This window comes from Phascolarctos cinereus, unplaced genomic scaffold (genome assembly GCF_003287225.1).
Source record: "Phascolarctos cinereus isolate Bilbo 61053 unplaced genomic scaffold, phaCin_HiC Scaffold_3;HRSCAF=262, whole genome shotgun sequence".
In the NCBI taxonomy this organism is placed as follows: Eukaryota; Metazoa; Chordata; class Mammalia; order Diprotodontia; family Phascolarctidae; genus Phascolarctos; species Phascolarctos cinereus.
Genome location: NW_027555736.1, coordinates 24,925,026 through 24,937,991, shown reverse-complemented (window position 1 = coordinate 24,937,991; position 12,966 = coordinate 24,925,026). Strand labels below are relative to the sequence as shown.

At 43.8% G+C, this 12,966-nt stretch overlaps 1 protein-coding gene across 3 annotated transcripts in view; it reads right to left on the bottom strand.

Moving 5' to 3' along the window:
- Positions 1–3,104: 3,104 nt before the first annotated feature.
- The window catches only part of NRBF2 (nuclear receptor binding factor 2), a 28,815-nt gene continuing 18,953 nt past the window's right edge, over positions 3,105–12,966 (bottom strand). The window contains exons 2-4 of one of the 3 annotated variants that reach the window (XM_020998229.2): positions 11,150–11,234; positions 6,547–6,587; positions 3,105–4,596 (exon numbers count right to left, since the gene is read on the bottom strand). In XM_020998229.2, the coding sequence (XP_020853888.1) occupies positions 3,907–4,596; positions 6,547–6,587; positions 11,150–11,234 (816 nt within the window). In that variant the 3' untranslated portion in view covers positions 3,105–3,906. Of the gene's footprint in view, positions 4,597–6,546; positions 6,588–10,111; positions 11,030–11,149; positions 11,235–12,966 lie in introns of those variants that run through there. The other 2 variants (XM_020998230.2, XM_078150732.1) reach the window with 2 other exon arrangements.

Here is a 12,966-nt window from a genome sequence, read left to right as displayed (position 1 = left end):
ATGTGAGGGGATGATAGGACTTAGCGTGTTTTCTTTTTTAATGATGGAGGAAATAATTGTTTTCAAGTAGTAGGAAGGAACTTATGGAAAAGAAAAGATTGAAATTTAGGGAGGGGATATAAGGGACAGCTCTGAAGAAGGGAGGGAATGGGATTTAAAGGTTCAAGCTGAGGGTTTGGGGTTTGCAAGGCAAAGGGCCACCTTCTTTCTGCAAGACTGGAGCAAAGGAGAAGAGTAGGGAATGATGCTGAAGTGATCTGGAGTTCAGAGTTGGGAAAAGGGGTTTCAAGACGGATGGCCTCCATTTTGCCAGTGAAGTATTTATCGAGGTTCTCTTTCGAGAGTAGCGAAAGGCCAGTTTAGGCGGCTTGAAAGGAGGTTTTTAACAGAGGCAAACAGGTAGTTCACCACCAAGAGAACAGAGGGTTTCACAAGGCACTAGGCAAGGAGAGTAGATTTTTAAAGAGCCAACACAACATTAACTTGTTCAAAGGGGCTTCAGCCTCACTAGGGAACCAAGCGGTGATATGGGTAACTGGAGCCTTACGCTTACCTGTGCAAGCAGAGCGGTGGGAAGACGGCTACATCTGGAAATAGGAAACTTCTGAGTATTCTCTCACACACTAACTAGCTGTGCGGTGTTGGGGCAAACTACTTACCCTTTCTGAGCCTGCTGCCTCATCTGTAAAACAGGGAAACAAGCTCAGAAGAGCCATTTTGTCACTACCCTGTTAAACATGGGACCTAAGCCACTCCACAAAAGTTTTCACAGAGGATCCTCATTTTTGCTCTTTGTCAGTGATTTAAAAAAAAAAATACAGTAAGCATTCCACATATACCTCCTATGTTACAGGGTGGTCACAGAAAGCACTCTGCAAATCAAAACATTCTCTATAAAAACGAATGTTATTGGACTAAATCTCAGGTCTCTTTTGCATTGATTTTATGATCCATTTAATCTATGGTGAGCTGTAAAATAGTACAAAGCAATGTCCAAGGGGTAAACAGAATGATTTGATGCTTTAAAATTAACTTTTAGGCAGCTAGGTGGCACAGTGGATACAGCACCAGCCCTAAAGTCAGGAGGACCCGAGTTCAAGCCCAGCCTCAGACCAAACACTTGAAACTTACTAGCTGTGTGACCCTGGGCAAGTCACTTAACCCCAACTGCCTACAAAATAATAATAAAATTAACTTTTGTTTAGATGCAACAGGTCGTTTAGACAGGTAGAGGAGGCAAGGCAGAGATGGGAAGTAGAGAGACAGGGCGGAGAGCTTTGATTGGAGGCAGACTTTGAGAAAGAAGACCCGAGTTTGAATCCTGCTGCATACACTTAACTAGCTATGCATAACCCTAGGCAAGTCATTCACTTTTCTCAGCCTTAGCGCCCTCAACTGTAAAGTAGGTACCACCTACTTTACAGGGCTGTTGTAAGAATCAAGGAGATAGCTTATTTAAAGTGCTGTAAAAATGCTATTATCATTATTTGTTTTTCTTGATCAAATGAGGCTTTTCTGAAGCTCAATCTTCATTGACAAACTTCCTGGAGATTACGAGACAAATTATGCTTTGTTTACAAAGGCTTCCCTAAAAGCAGTTTGGCTTTGAGAAGTTTACTATCAAGTCATGGGTTTGCAGTGGCCAAAACTTCCCCCTCCAAGTGGCTGCACTTCTGGGGACGCATCTTGCCATGCTGACCTAGGCTGGTTCTTGAACTGTGGAGTGTTACTGGTGTCTTCCCAGCTTGGTAGCACCTGCCAGCTCCTGCTCCCCTGGAATGAGCTTCAAGATTCTTAGGGCAGATGAAAAGCAGAGCAGGGACTCTGGATTCCCATTCTCAGCTTTTCAGGATTCCTCTGCTCCCATGCACTCAAAAGAGCCATAGAAACCGCAAAGTAGGGAGAATAATAACTGGGCCAAACTTACTTGGCTCATGGGGTGTTGGGGGGGAGAAGAGGAGGACGAAGGGAGGGACATTAACTAGATAACAACCTTCTTGAGGTTAGATATCAAGCAAGCCTTCAATTAGTTCCTCCAAGGGTTCCCATATACTACCCAAATGTGGCAAATTATATGACCTCCCTGCAGCTGTTCACTCACCAGCACAGAGAGAGAGTTCAGTGTACTCTGATGCAATGGTGTCAAACCCAAAAAGAAATGAGGCCCACTAATCCATACAGAAAGATCACTGTGGGCCGTGTAGTAATTTGGTTTTAAAATGAAATGTTATCTACGTTGTACTGCACTTTCATTATTTTGTTAACTATTTCCCCACTCTGGCTTGGGAGGCACCTGGGACTGTCATGGGCCACCCGCGATGTGTCTGACACCCCTTCTTCAGCTTGATAGTCTGTGAGAACCATCAAGTGCTCTATATATCGATACAGGAGCTCAAATGTTCACCTGACTGGAGAACTCACCTTGAAGGCTGAGCTGCCACGCGCAGGGCACACATCACGAGCCTGATGAACCTCCAGGGTCTGGACTAGTCCTGGCTAACAGAGAGCTCTTCCCCCCTCACCTTTTTCTTCAATACTGGGAAAGCATACTTGAAGACTTGATATGAGACATTCAAAACTCCAATGTCATTACTAACCTTCTGTCTTACCCAGTCGATCCTCCCAGATCTGGATCACTTTTTGGTTTCAGAGGAAGGGAGAGGACAAGGGGGAAAACAAATGTGGGAGCTTCTGGGGGACTCACTTTGTCATCCCGCTGTCCACACCATGTTTCATTCAAGCTGCCAATTCTAGAAACACAGGAAATAGCACGCGTCTACATGGAAGAGTACGTCACGTGCAGTGACTATTTCCCCCAGCTCACATGGAGGATGCTTTCCTGGGGACAGAGGAGTCCTCATACTCAGCACCAGATGCACTTCTGAGCCCAAGGCATCCCTTAGGACCACCCGTGGTAGTGGCACCAGTGGTAAGAGAGGACCAAGGGAGAAGCATCACCAACCCAGAGGAATCTGTACCCAGCACACCTGAGCAGATGAAAGTAGTGTCAGCTGGAAGAAATGCACTCAATACTGTGATAATTCAACAGATGGGAGGAGCTGCACCAAATGTGTCTTCTATCTGCCAATCAGATTCAACAAGGGTAATAAAACACAATTATTTTATTGATTTCTTGCAAATACCGCCAACTAGCATTACTTCCATTCATGCACCATTCAAAACAAAGGGATAATTCGGTGGGTATTTTTTAAATGATGCGTAACATTTTAGTAACAGCAAACAGAAAGTTAAAACTGATGATGCACCCTGATTATGTAAACTGATAATTTTTTTTAAAAAAGCAGAACTAATAATTTGGTTCCTTTCTTCATAAAGTGGAAACTGAAACATTTCTCCTAATAGTCTTGAGGTTATCATCATGTTAGGAGTAGTGCAAAGTGTGGCACATGGAGGATCATCTAGGGAGGCATGTAACTGACACGCCTCATGAGAATTAATAAATTGTGCATAACAAAATGCATGCAGTCAATGCATGATAGAAAGCATCTTTCCAATACAAGGCCACCCTTGGGCTCCTGAATTAATTCAATTTTGCGTTATCCTTTATGGCATTATAGATTAATTATTACATATAGCATAACCCTGAAGTTAAGAGAAGGAAAATAACTGCTGCTTGAAAAAAGTTATTTCGGGTCGCCATTTGGTTTGAACGGGAGAGAGACCCTCGAGAGGTCAGCGCCTGCCACCTGCCGCTTCCTCAGCCCCGGTCAATTCCTCAGCTGTGCGAGGTGCTTCACAGTGACCGTGGTCTACAGCATGGCCAGGCCTCTTCTCCTCCACCTGGACTGGACCATCCCTAGCTCTGTGGTTTTCCCTTTTTGCTGTTTTCACTGTATGATTTCCTCGCCCTTACCACCACCATTTTAGCCCCTTGTGAGCTTCCATTTAACTGTTCATAAGTCCTTTCAGAATATCTTCAGGGAGCTCCAGAAGCTGGAGCTCTGGGGATGGAAAGTCCAAGGGAGGAAGGTTGGGGATGGGAATGTCCTTGGCTTTCCCCGTGTTGGCTGCAAATTCCTGCCAGGGAGAAGAGGCTGAGGCAGTCTCTACAGGGGGAGGCAGGCTCCATAATTCAGATTTTTCTACAAAGTCAGCATCTACATCCAATTCCTTGTCAAGGGGAGCCTTCTGGAGCCTGGCCTTTTCAGCCCGCAGCTGCTTGTTTTCTCTCCTCAGCCTTTCGTTGTCGGCCACAAGAAACTCGACGTGCCGCTTCAGATCGGCGATCTTAGTCGCCTGCTCTTCTATCATCGTTCTGTCATCTTTGGGGACTTTGCTGCCAGCACACGGTTCTGTCGGGTCTTTCCTCTTCTGGAGGAGAAAAAGAAGAGTGTCTGGGTCCCTGTCGAGGACCCCCGGCACTGTGGCAAGATTCAACTGCTGAGACCGGGGCACGCTGGGGCCCTCAGAACTGTCCTCAGCCAGCGGCCTGCACGACATCAGGAGATGAGGGGTTCCATCAGCAGTCTGTTGTGCTTTCCACCTTTCCTCCCGCTTTGCTCTTTTCCACCTCTCCTGAATAAGCAAGAGTTGTTTCATGTGGCTATCCCTTTGTAATTCCAGTGATAACTGAGCCTAGAAAGAGGAAAATGGTCATTTCCAGAAGTTACAAAGCTAAGGCACTTCAATGCTTCTCCATATTCCTTTCAAGTTCCCTACTCTTGGGTCCAATCTGCTAATAATGTGGAGTTACATAAAGAAAAACTACAATATTATCATTTTAATAAGCTCTCTTTAGTCAAAGAATCAATGAGAAAAAAAATTCAAACTTATCAAGATTTAGAAAGCCTGAAAATTTTGCTGAAGGATAGGCTGGCTATCAATTCATCTAGAGAAAGAGATATAATTCCAATAATATATTTCCCCAAATAAATGTCTGGAAATACCTATTTTTTTCCAAAGTGCTTAAAACACACCAAAGCCATCTGCTCCAGTAGCCAAGGTCCCCCTACCCACCAACACTGAAATCTGAGGGTGACGGTTTTTCTCAGGCCACTTGGATAAAGCTGAAATTCCTTCTGCAGCCAGCTGATGAGAAGAAAGGGGATGATGACTAATAAAAAGGCTGGTCTTCCACAGGGGCTCACAAGACACCATACTATGCTTGCCAGGAGGAATTGCGACACACCACAGGAGAGTCAAAAGGCTCATGTGTCAACAGGAGGTTCAGTTCGGGAGAATTTGGGGGACCCCTGGCACAGCACAGACTGTGAGAACCACTGATCTATAGGGTAGCAAGCTTGGACCTCTCAAAGTTAGGTAGTCATGGATGGCCCTTACTCATTTTTTCCCTGAGTAAGTGCAGAGCCTCTTAGGAAATGAATCCATAAGCCCAAGGGCAATGGAAACCCTAAAATCACTCTTATTTCCATTTGGAGCAACAGGAGGGAGGAGCCCATTGCTTCTACTAATAAATCTGCTGAACCAAAAGGCTACAAATACAACCCAGGAACTAAATTTCTACTTAATGAGGCCATTTAAAATGACTCTCTGCACAACCTGGAAGGGTTTACCTGCTGGGACACCAAGCGTGCGCGCACACACACACATGCGCGCACACACACACACACACACACACACACACAAATCAACCTGGAAGGCACTACCAGATGAGTAGAACAAACAAACGCCATGGAAGCCGAGAACAGGTTGAACGGGGCACAAGGTGAGAAGCCCAGGTGCCTGGCACTTCACCCCTCAGGCTCCTCAGTTCTTTCATTTGTAGAATGAAGAGCTTGGGCCAGATGGCCCCTGAGGGCCCTTGCAGTTCTAATCTCTGATAATGTCCATCTAGGATCCAAAGACAGTCCTTTTCTTTCCCCTTGGGCAAGGGTCTGTTTAGCTCAAGGAAGCAACATTTCAAAGGTCTAGAGTGACTCTGACTGGTACTCCAGACTGAGACTGGGCCATCTGGCCATGTACTGAAAAGCAAACTGACAGTGCAAAGAGATCAATATTTCTGCAAGGGGGGCTGCAGAAATACTTTTTCTGGTAGGAAACTGGAAGCAGTCCAGATGCCCACTGATTAGTAATAAAACTGTGCTACATGAATGTAACGGAATATAATTGAGCTGTAAGGAACAATGGATACGAAAAATTCAGAAGTTTGAGAAGCAAATGAACTGATGTAAAAAAACAGAGAATCAGGAAAACAATATACATAATGCCTACAATGATGTCAACAAGGGGAGAGGAAGCCATACAGTGACCAAGCAGCCCCAAATAAGAAATGAGCACAGCTGTGCTCAACTGCTCCCTCTCCTCTTAAATCTCCATAACAAAAGGAGGCTCACTGCGCAGGAGGGATATATGCAGAAAAGAATGTGACATCAAAACCTGTGGCCTCAATAAATGTCTCCTTCCTAAGGGACCTACCACTGTCCACACGTGAATGTCTCAGAGGCTTCCCAGGCAGGGTATTTTACAAGACCTAGTCTGGGTAACAAGACTTGATGTGACATTCCTGGGCCTCAACTATAAACTGTCAAGCCATCCTTTCTTACAAATGTAAGTAAAGCATCTCACCTGCTCAGACTGTGTCAGCTTCATGGCTTCAGAAAGATATGCTATATAAAAAGAGAGACATATTAATAATATTAATAAAAATTAATAAAAAAAAAGTTTTGCAAAGAACACAATAAGTATAAATTTCAAATAATATAAACTGTCAAAAACACTGATATTAAAATTGCACTTGTATAACCAACAGAGGGTTGCCTTCCAGGAAAGATGTTGAGAACAAAGGGTGACCTTGGGTAAATCACTTCCCCTGTGAGCCTATCACTACAAAATCACCACTGCTCACTAACGCTAAACCTTCTGTCTATACCCTTAATCCCAACTGCTCTAAGCCTCTTCTAGCCCTTGGCTCTACCAATGCAGAGGAATCAGGCAGCTCCAGTACCAACGGTGTCTTCTATAACTAAGGAGCCAAAGGGCGGAGCTTACAGCACAATGCCATTCCATTCCATTTATTTAGAGGCCAGCTAGGTGGTGAAGTAGACAGACTGCTACGCCTGGAGTCAGGAAGCTTCATCTACCCGGCTTCAAATATGGCCTCAGACACTTATACCCTAATTGATGGGTACCCTGTTAATTTCTAGTTCTTTACCACTACAAAAATAATTCATTATAAAGTTTTGCACTTTATGACCGTTTCCTCTTTCTTTGGTCTCTGGGGTACAGGCCCAGTTCACTTTCTCAAATGTAGTATCTTATTGCATAGTTTTCCTCTGCACCCAGACCTCTGCTCTTCTATATGGAGAGCTCAACATTCATGCCAACATCCCCTCAAACAATCGGGCCTCCAAGTTCGCCAAACTTATGTCTCCTGACAGTCATTTTCCACTTGTACCTCTACCACTGCAAAGAGGAAGCCTCTCCCTTTTGATTATAATCTGCGAGGTCAGGACTATTACTGTGGTCTCTTCTCTCAACGGCAGCCCTCAATCCATCACTCCTTTTCTGGCTGCACTTCTGTTTTCTCTCAGACTTGACTCTACTATATTCTTCCCTTAAATCTTCCATCCCCTGGTCTTTCCACTATTCGGGCCATGCCTGAATCCACTTTCTCCCCTACACTTGAGCTGCTAGAAGTAATACAGTCTTAATCTGCTGTAATTTTGTGACTGTGTTAGCCATCTCCACCTACTGGATATACTCTCCTCCTCCCTTGGTTTCACAGACATCATATGTTACTGGGAGAGAGATACAAAGACAAAAAAAAAAAGTGTTCCTGCCCTCTAGACTCTCCTGGATCTGTCATTTACTACCTATATGACCTTAGGCAATCACCTGACCTCTAAAGGGCCTCCATTTTCTAATTATAAAATAAGGGATGGAGCTGATAACTTTTAAGATGCCTCTAATCTGTCTTCATCTTATCACTGCCAGAATAATTTTTATACATGGATTTGGTCATTCCTGCCTTGGACCAAAAAACTGTAGGCTCTCCTACTGACTTCTGAGTATAGTTTGATCTTCTCTGCCCATCATTCATTCAAAGCCCTCCACAGCCTGCAACCACCTTATCTTCCTAGCTACCTCACATGACTCCCCTCCAAACATTCTATAATCCAGCTAACCCCTTGGACATGCCTTTATGCTCTTTGGTCTCAAGGCCTTGCCTCAGGCCACTTCTTGTGCCTTAAATGACCTCTTTCTTTCCCTCTCTTCACCTGCTGAACTGCTACCACCCTTTAAAACCTAATTCTCATGTCACCATCTCCATGGAACTTCCCCCTGGCTGGCAGCCGCCCCTTTCCCCGCAAACCTCACACAACACTTCACTTTGTAACTTCCCAATGCACTTCTGCTACACTCAACAGTGCCGTCTTATCCTTAAAGCTACATCCCTGGAAGGCAGCACCATGTTTTAGCTACACCTTATATGTACCCACTGCCTCAAATCCCACACAGCATATCTGTATTGAATATGTGGCTTGACATTCTGCTATGTTCTCCAGCTCTGGAATCTAGGAACCAGCATTGAAAGAAGAGAGCAATTCAATTAAGGACACTTTAAGTGAGGAAATCCCCTGATCCAACTGAGGGGATGTTGTCTTTATGTCTGCACATTCATTGTGAATGAAAAATAAATTTGATTGCTTTCTCATGATCACAGAAGCCCGTGAAAATGACAAAACCGCAAACCAAGAATGAAGGATTGCTACTGCAAAACCATCATTTACTCACTAAAAATATGCAAATCATTTCAAGCCCATCATACAGTTTGTTCTGAAAAGGGATAGGAAAAAAAGTGAAGCTCCTCAAGACTCTTTGAAGTGAAGTCTGATGAGGACATTTCACACACGCCCCACTTCTGTCGGCTCAAGTTTGCAGAATCACAGACTTCTGGGCTGGAAGCTTGGGGGTGCTCGAGTCCAACCCTCTCCTGCTGTGAATGAGGAGACTGAAGCTGAGACAAGTCACTTTCCCAAAGTGTTAAGTGGAAGGGGTAGGACTTGAACCCAGACCCTAGATCCACCATACCTGCTCTTCTCCCAGTCCTGTTCAGAGCTATGTTTAAAGACTCATATGAACCATATACTTGGAGCCACAGTGTTGGAAAAGACATTTTGAGAATCAGTTCAACTCCCTCACTCACAAAGGAAAAACCAGAACCAGAGAGGTTCCCATGCTTTGCCCAAGGTCACACAACTCAATCACAACAGACCTCAGGCACATTTCAAACACTAAAACGTTCAATCCTACAAAGTCTGATCAAACTGCTCTTCACCCTCCTCCCTACCCCCCATTTTGACTAAATGTGGTACCCAAACCCAGTATTTAAAGTATATTCAGGGTAACTGGCAAGCAAAAGGGACTAATTCTCAGGCACCCTGCTGATTTTTTTTAAAGCAATATCTATTAAAATTCTCTCAGCAATCTGTTAAACTATTACCAAAGCACAAAGCCATGATTGTGCAGCCTGATTGCAGAAATATGGCAAAGCATGTCCCATGAATGATGGACACCGATCTGCTCCAGTAGAAATGTAATGTGCCCATTGTCCTCAGCTTTCCCCTCTCTACAGCCTCTCTCCCCGCCAGCCACATGAGGACAGAAAGCCAGAGATCTGTTTTCATCTACAAGTTGGTCAAACAAGTTTTCAGATGTTCAGTGTGCTCTTGGGTCACCTCAATTGTTCCCTCTCTGAATCTCTCTCTTGACAGCCAAAGTCCTTTGGTCTGGCCCTGCTAGCTAGCTGCCTTATGTTTTCATCGGCCAACTAAGCGCTCGCATGACCGCCAGGAGCCAGATGGCCAGCAGTCGTGTTGTGCCCATCTCACTTTGCTAAATTCCTTAAGAGTCTGCCAGAATCTCACATTCCCTTTCTTTCCTATAAGCCAAAGTAACCTCATTTTGGGTGAAGTTTAGACAGGATTTCTGCTCCTGACCCCACTGTTTACTGGTCAGCTTGTTTCCTTACAGCAACTACACTCACACTTATTTCTAGCAGCAAGTTCCTAACTTACATGAGTTCCTTGTCTCAATTCATTTACAAACTAAATTCTCAAGAAAAGTGGACTGCTCACAGACAAACCATGAAGCCATTTTAGTCACTCCACAATAAGGAAAGAAACCGTACCTTTACTAAAAGCAGGGAAGGCCAGAAGTAGAGCTCTGGAACATGCTCACCGAAGAACCTCTGAGCTCCTGGTGCTGACTCAGAAGTGGCCTCAATTTATTCTTAACTTTCCCCTGTTCCCATGTCCTAAGACAGGGATTTAACTTCAGACTGCTGTTCAAAATCCTAATTTGTTTCACCCAGAACATCTTTTCTGTAGATTAATAATTTCCACTGTGGACCTTCATTATGAGTTACATTGTGCACCTTATTTTAGAAAACACGAGGGTGTCTATTTCTGTATATTTCGAATCAAAATAATTTGCTATACTTAGAATACCACAATACAGCACTAGATAAAGACTAATTGGTTTAAAATTACTAAAACCAAGAAAACCACCCAGCCCCATATCTAAGTCAATTATCTTTGTCGGACTTACTAATCAGACTTGAGTAATATGTCTCTTAATTAAGCTGACAAGCTCTGGAAGTCTGCTTCCTTTCATTTCTCTACACCTGAACGTGACAAAAAATCAGGACAGAGAATTTTAGAACCAAAAGGGGTGTTCAAGTGATGCACTCTGAGGGTTCTTCTCAGAATGAGAAAGCAGATAAAGGTGGCTGACACTGGTCCAGCCACTTAGATTCAGAACCCCAAATGGTCAACTCTTTGAAATCCACGCCCACCTCCCTGGGTGAAATAGTGAACAAACTGATACTCATCCTACAATCAGTTTCTGTCATTACAAATTGATAGGCTCCATGGAATTCCCCCAATAATCTCTGACCAGCCTTAGGACGCCATCATAGGTTCTTATAAGATTAATTCTTCCATGCAAGAAGGAACAAGTCCGAGAGGCTGATTAGCACGCAGCCATCACCACCAGTGGAAAAACAAATGTTCCACTGGAGATTCTACATGTGAAGGCCAGAGTGTTATTACTGCTCTTTCCATTCTAAATAAAGGACTGTGAAGACATGTGTAGGGGAAGTGAAACTGCTCAAGTTAGCACAAAAGTTACTATCATTTAGTGGGAACATTTCTTCTAGAACACCTACCAGCCGCCTGTTGGTGACACAAAATGGCTTCTTCGTATTTCCCTGCAGCTAACAACCGGTCTGCTTTCCTGCTCTGCTGATGAGCCTGGAAAACAAAAATGCCAGAGGGCTGCTGAATAGGGGACTCAGGGCAAGCAGTGAGCCAAGGCAACAATGTCGTGTCCAGAACATGAGGAATAAGAGGCCACATTCAGGTCTGGGTACCATGTTTTAGAAAAGACACCAATAAAGTACAATGGGCCTAAACCAAGTAACCAACCCAGTGACAAAACTGGAGGTGGGCTGAGGGAGCTGGGCATACTGAGCTTAGAAAAATAGGAAGCTGCTTTATGGTATTTGGAGGCTTTCATGTAGGGCAGGGATTAAAGCTTCTGCTTGACCCCACAGGGCAGACAGAACTGGGAGGAAATGAAGAGAGATGGATAAATTTCTTAACACTCAAAGCTGGATCCAAGAGTGGAGTGGGCTGCCAGGGGAAAGTGAGTTTCCTCTCACTGGAAATCGCTGAGCAGAGGTTTGTGGATCATTTCTAGGGAATACTGTAGAATGGACTCTTGTTCAGGCACTAGTTAGACTAGCCAGTTTCTGAGGTCCTATCTAGCTCTAAAATTAGGAAGTTATTAAGGGTGGGAAGAATCAGATAATGAGGGTAAACAAATCTATAAATAACAAAAGCTCACTTACTATCAGTTTTATTCCTCAAAGATGTGAACTAATAAATAAAAATGTGATGATACTCAATTTGTCTCACCTCCTACTACCAGAGGTACCAAGTACGCAAAAAGAGTTAGAAGAAAAACTCAATAGGGTTGACAATATTAGTTGTCAAACACTTGGTACTTGCTAACTATATTACTCAGACACCTATCAGATGATCAATGTTGCTTTTTCCCCCTCTAATTTAAAAGGATTTCTTCAGATCAGACCTTCCTAGGATATATATGGCTCTGCTCCTATATGAACTTAATGTCATACTTAGTCTCATTATAGCATAGCACCACCATGCCCTAGCTACCCCTTTCTACATTAGCAAGTTACTATTCACAATTAAGAGATAAAGTTTTAGTTATGTAACCAAAAAAGGAAAACTCTAGAAACTGCATCAACACAGACAATATACAGTATGTTTTTAGTTTTCACAGATACTATGATAAAGACTTTTAGGACTTAAAGTCTCCACTGCACTCCACAATATTATGGTGTTGTGCACAGAGAGGCAGACTTGGGCATCAGAAAGACCTGGGTCCAAATCCTGTCTCAGATATACTAGTCCAAGTAATAGGGCACTCCCTTTTATCTTTCTCTGCCTCAGTCTCCTCATCTGTACAATGAGGAGTCCACTGCATCTCCAGCTCTAGGATCCTACTGTCCTACCCCAATGCTACATCAGGGTGTGGAGGGGACTCTGGGTTCTCAAAGGCTGTGGGAGAGGCAGGCTCCGGTCTGTCCTGCCAAGTACAGGCAGAGTAAATTTATTAAGCACTTACTATGCACCAGGTCTGACGGTGTCTATGTCTCCCAAAAACTCAATCAGCAAAGCTGTGAGAAGCTCATCACTGGAATATTAGCCAATTAATTCATTAAACAATCTCCTAAGACTGTGGAAAGAACATCCACACTGAAGAAAGCAAGAATTGTTTGCAGAGTTAATCAGACAGGTTCTCAAACTGAAAATGAAATGCTCACAGAAAATTTATTCTGTCAGCTATGCATAAAACGCTTCGAATCATTCTCAAGAAAGTTTTCGTGATTCAAGAATCCCACGGAATTGAGTAGTATACTTTGGGAATCAGAGGATAGTGGAACTGGGAGGGAAC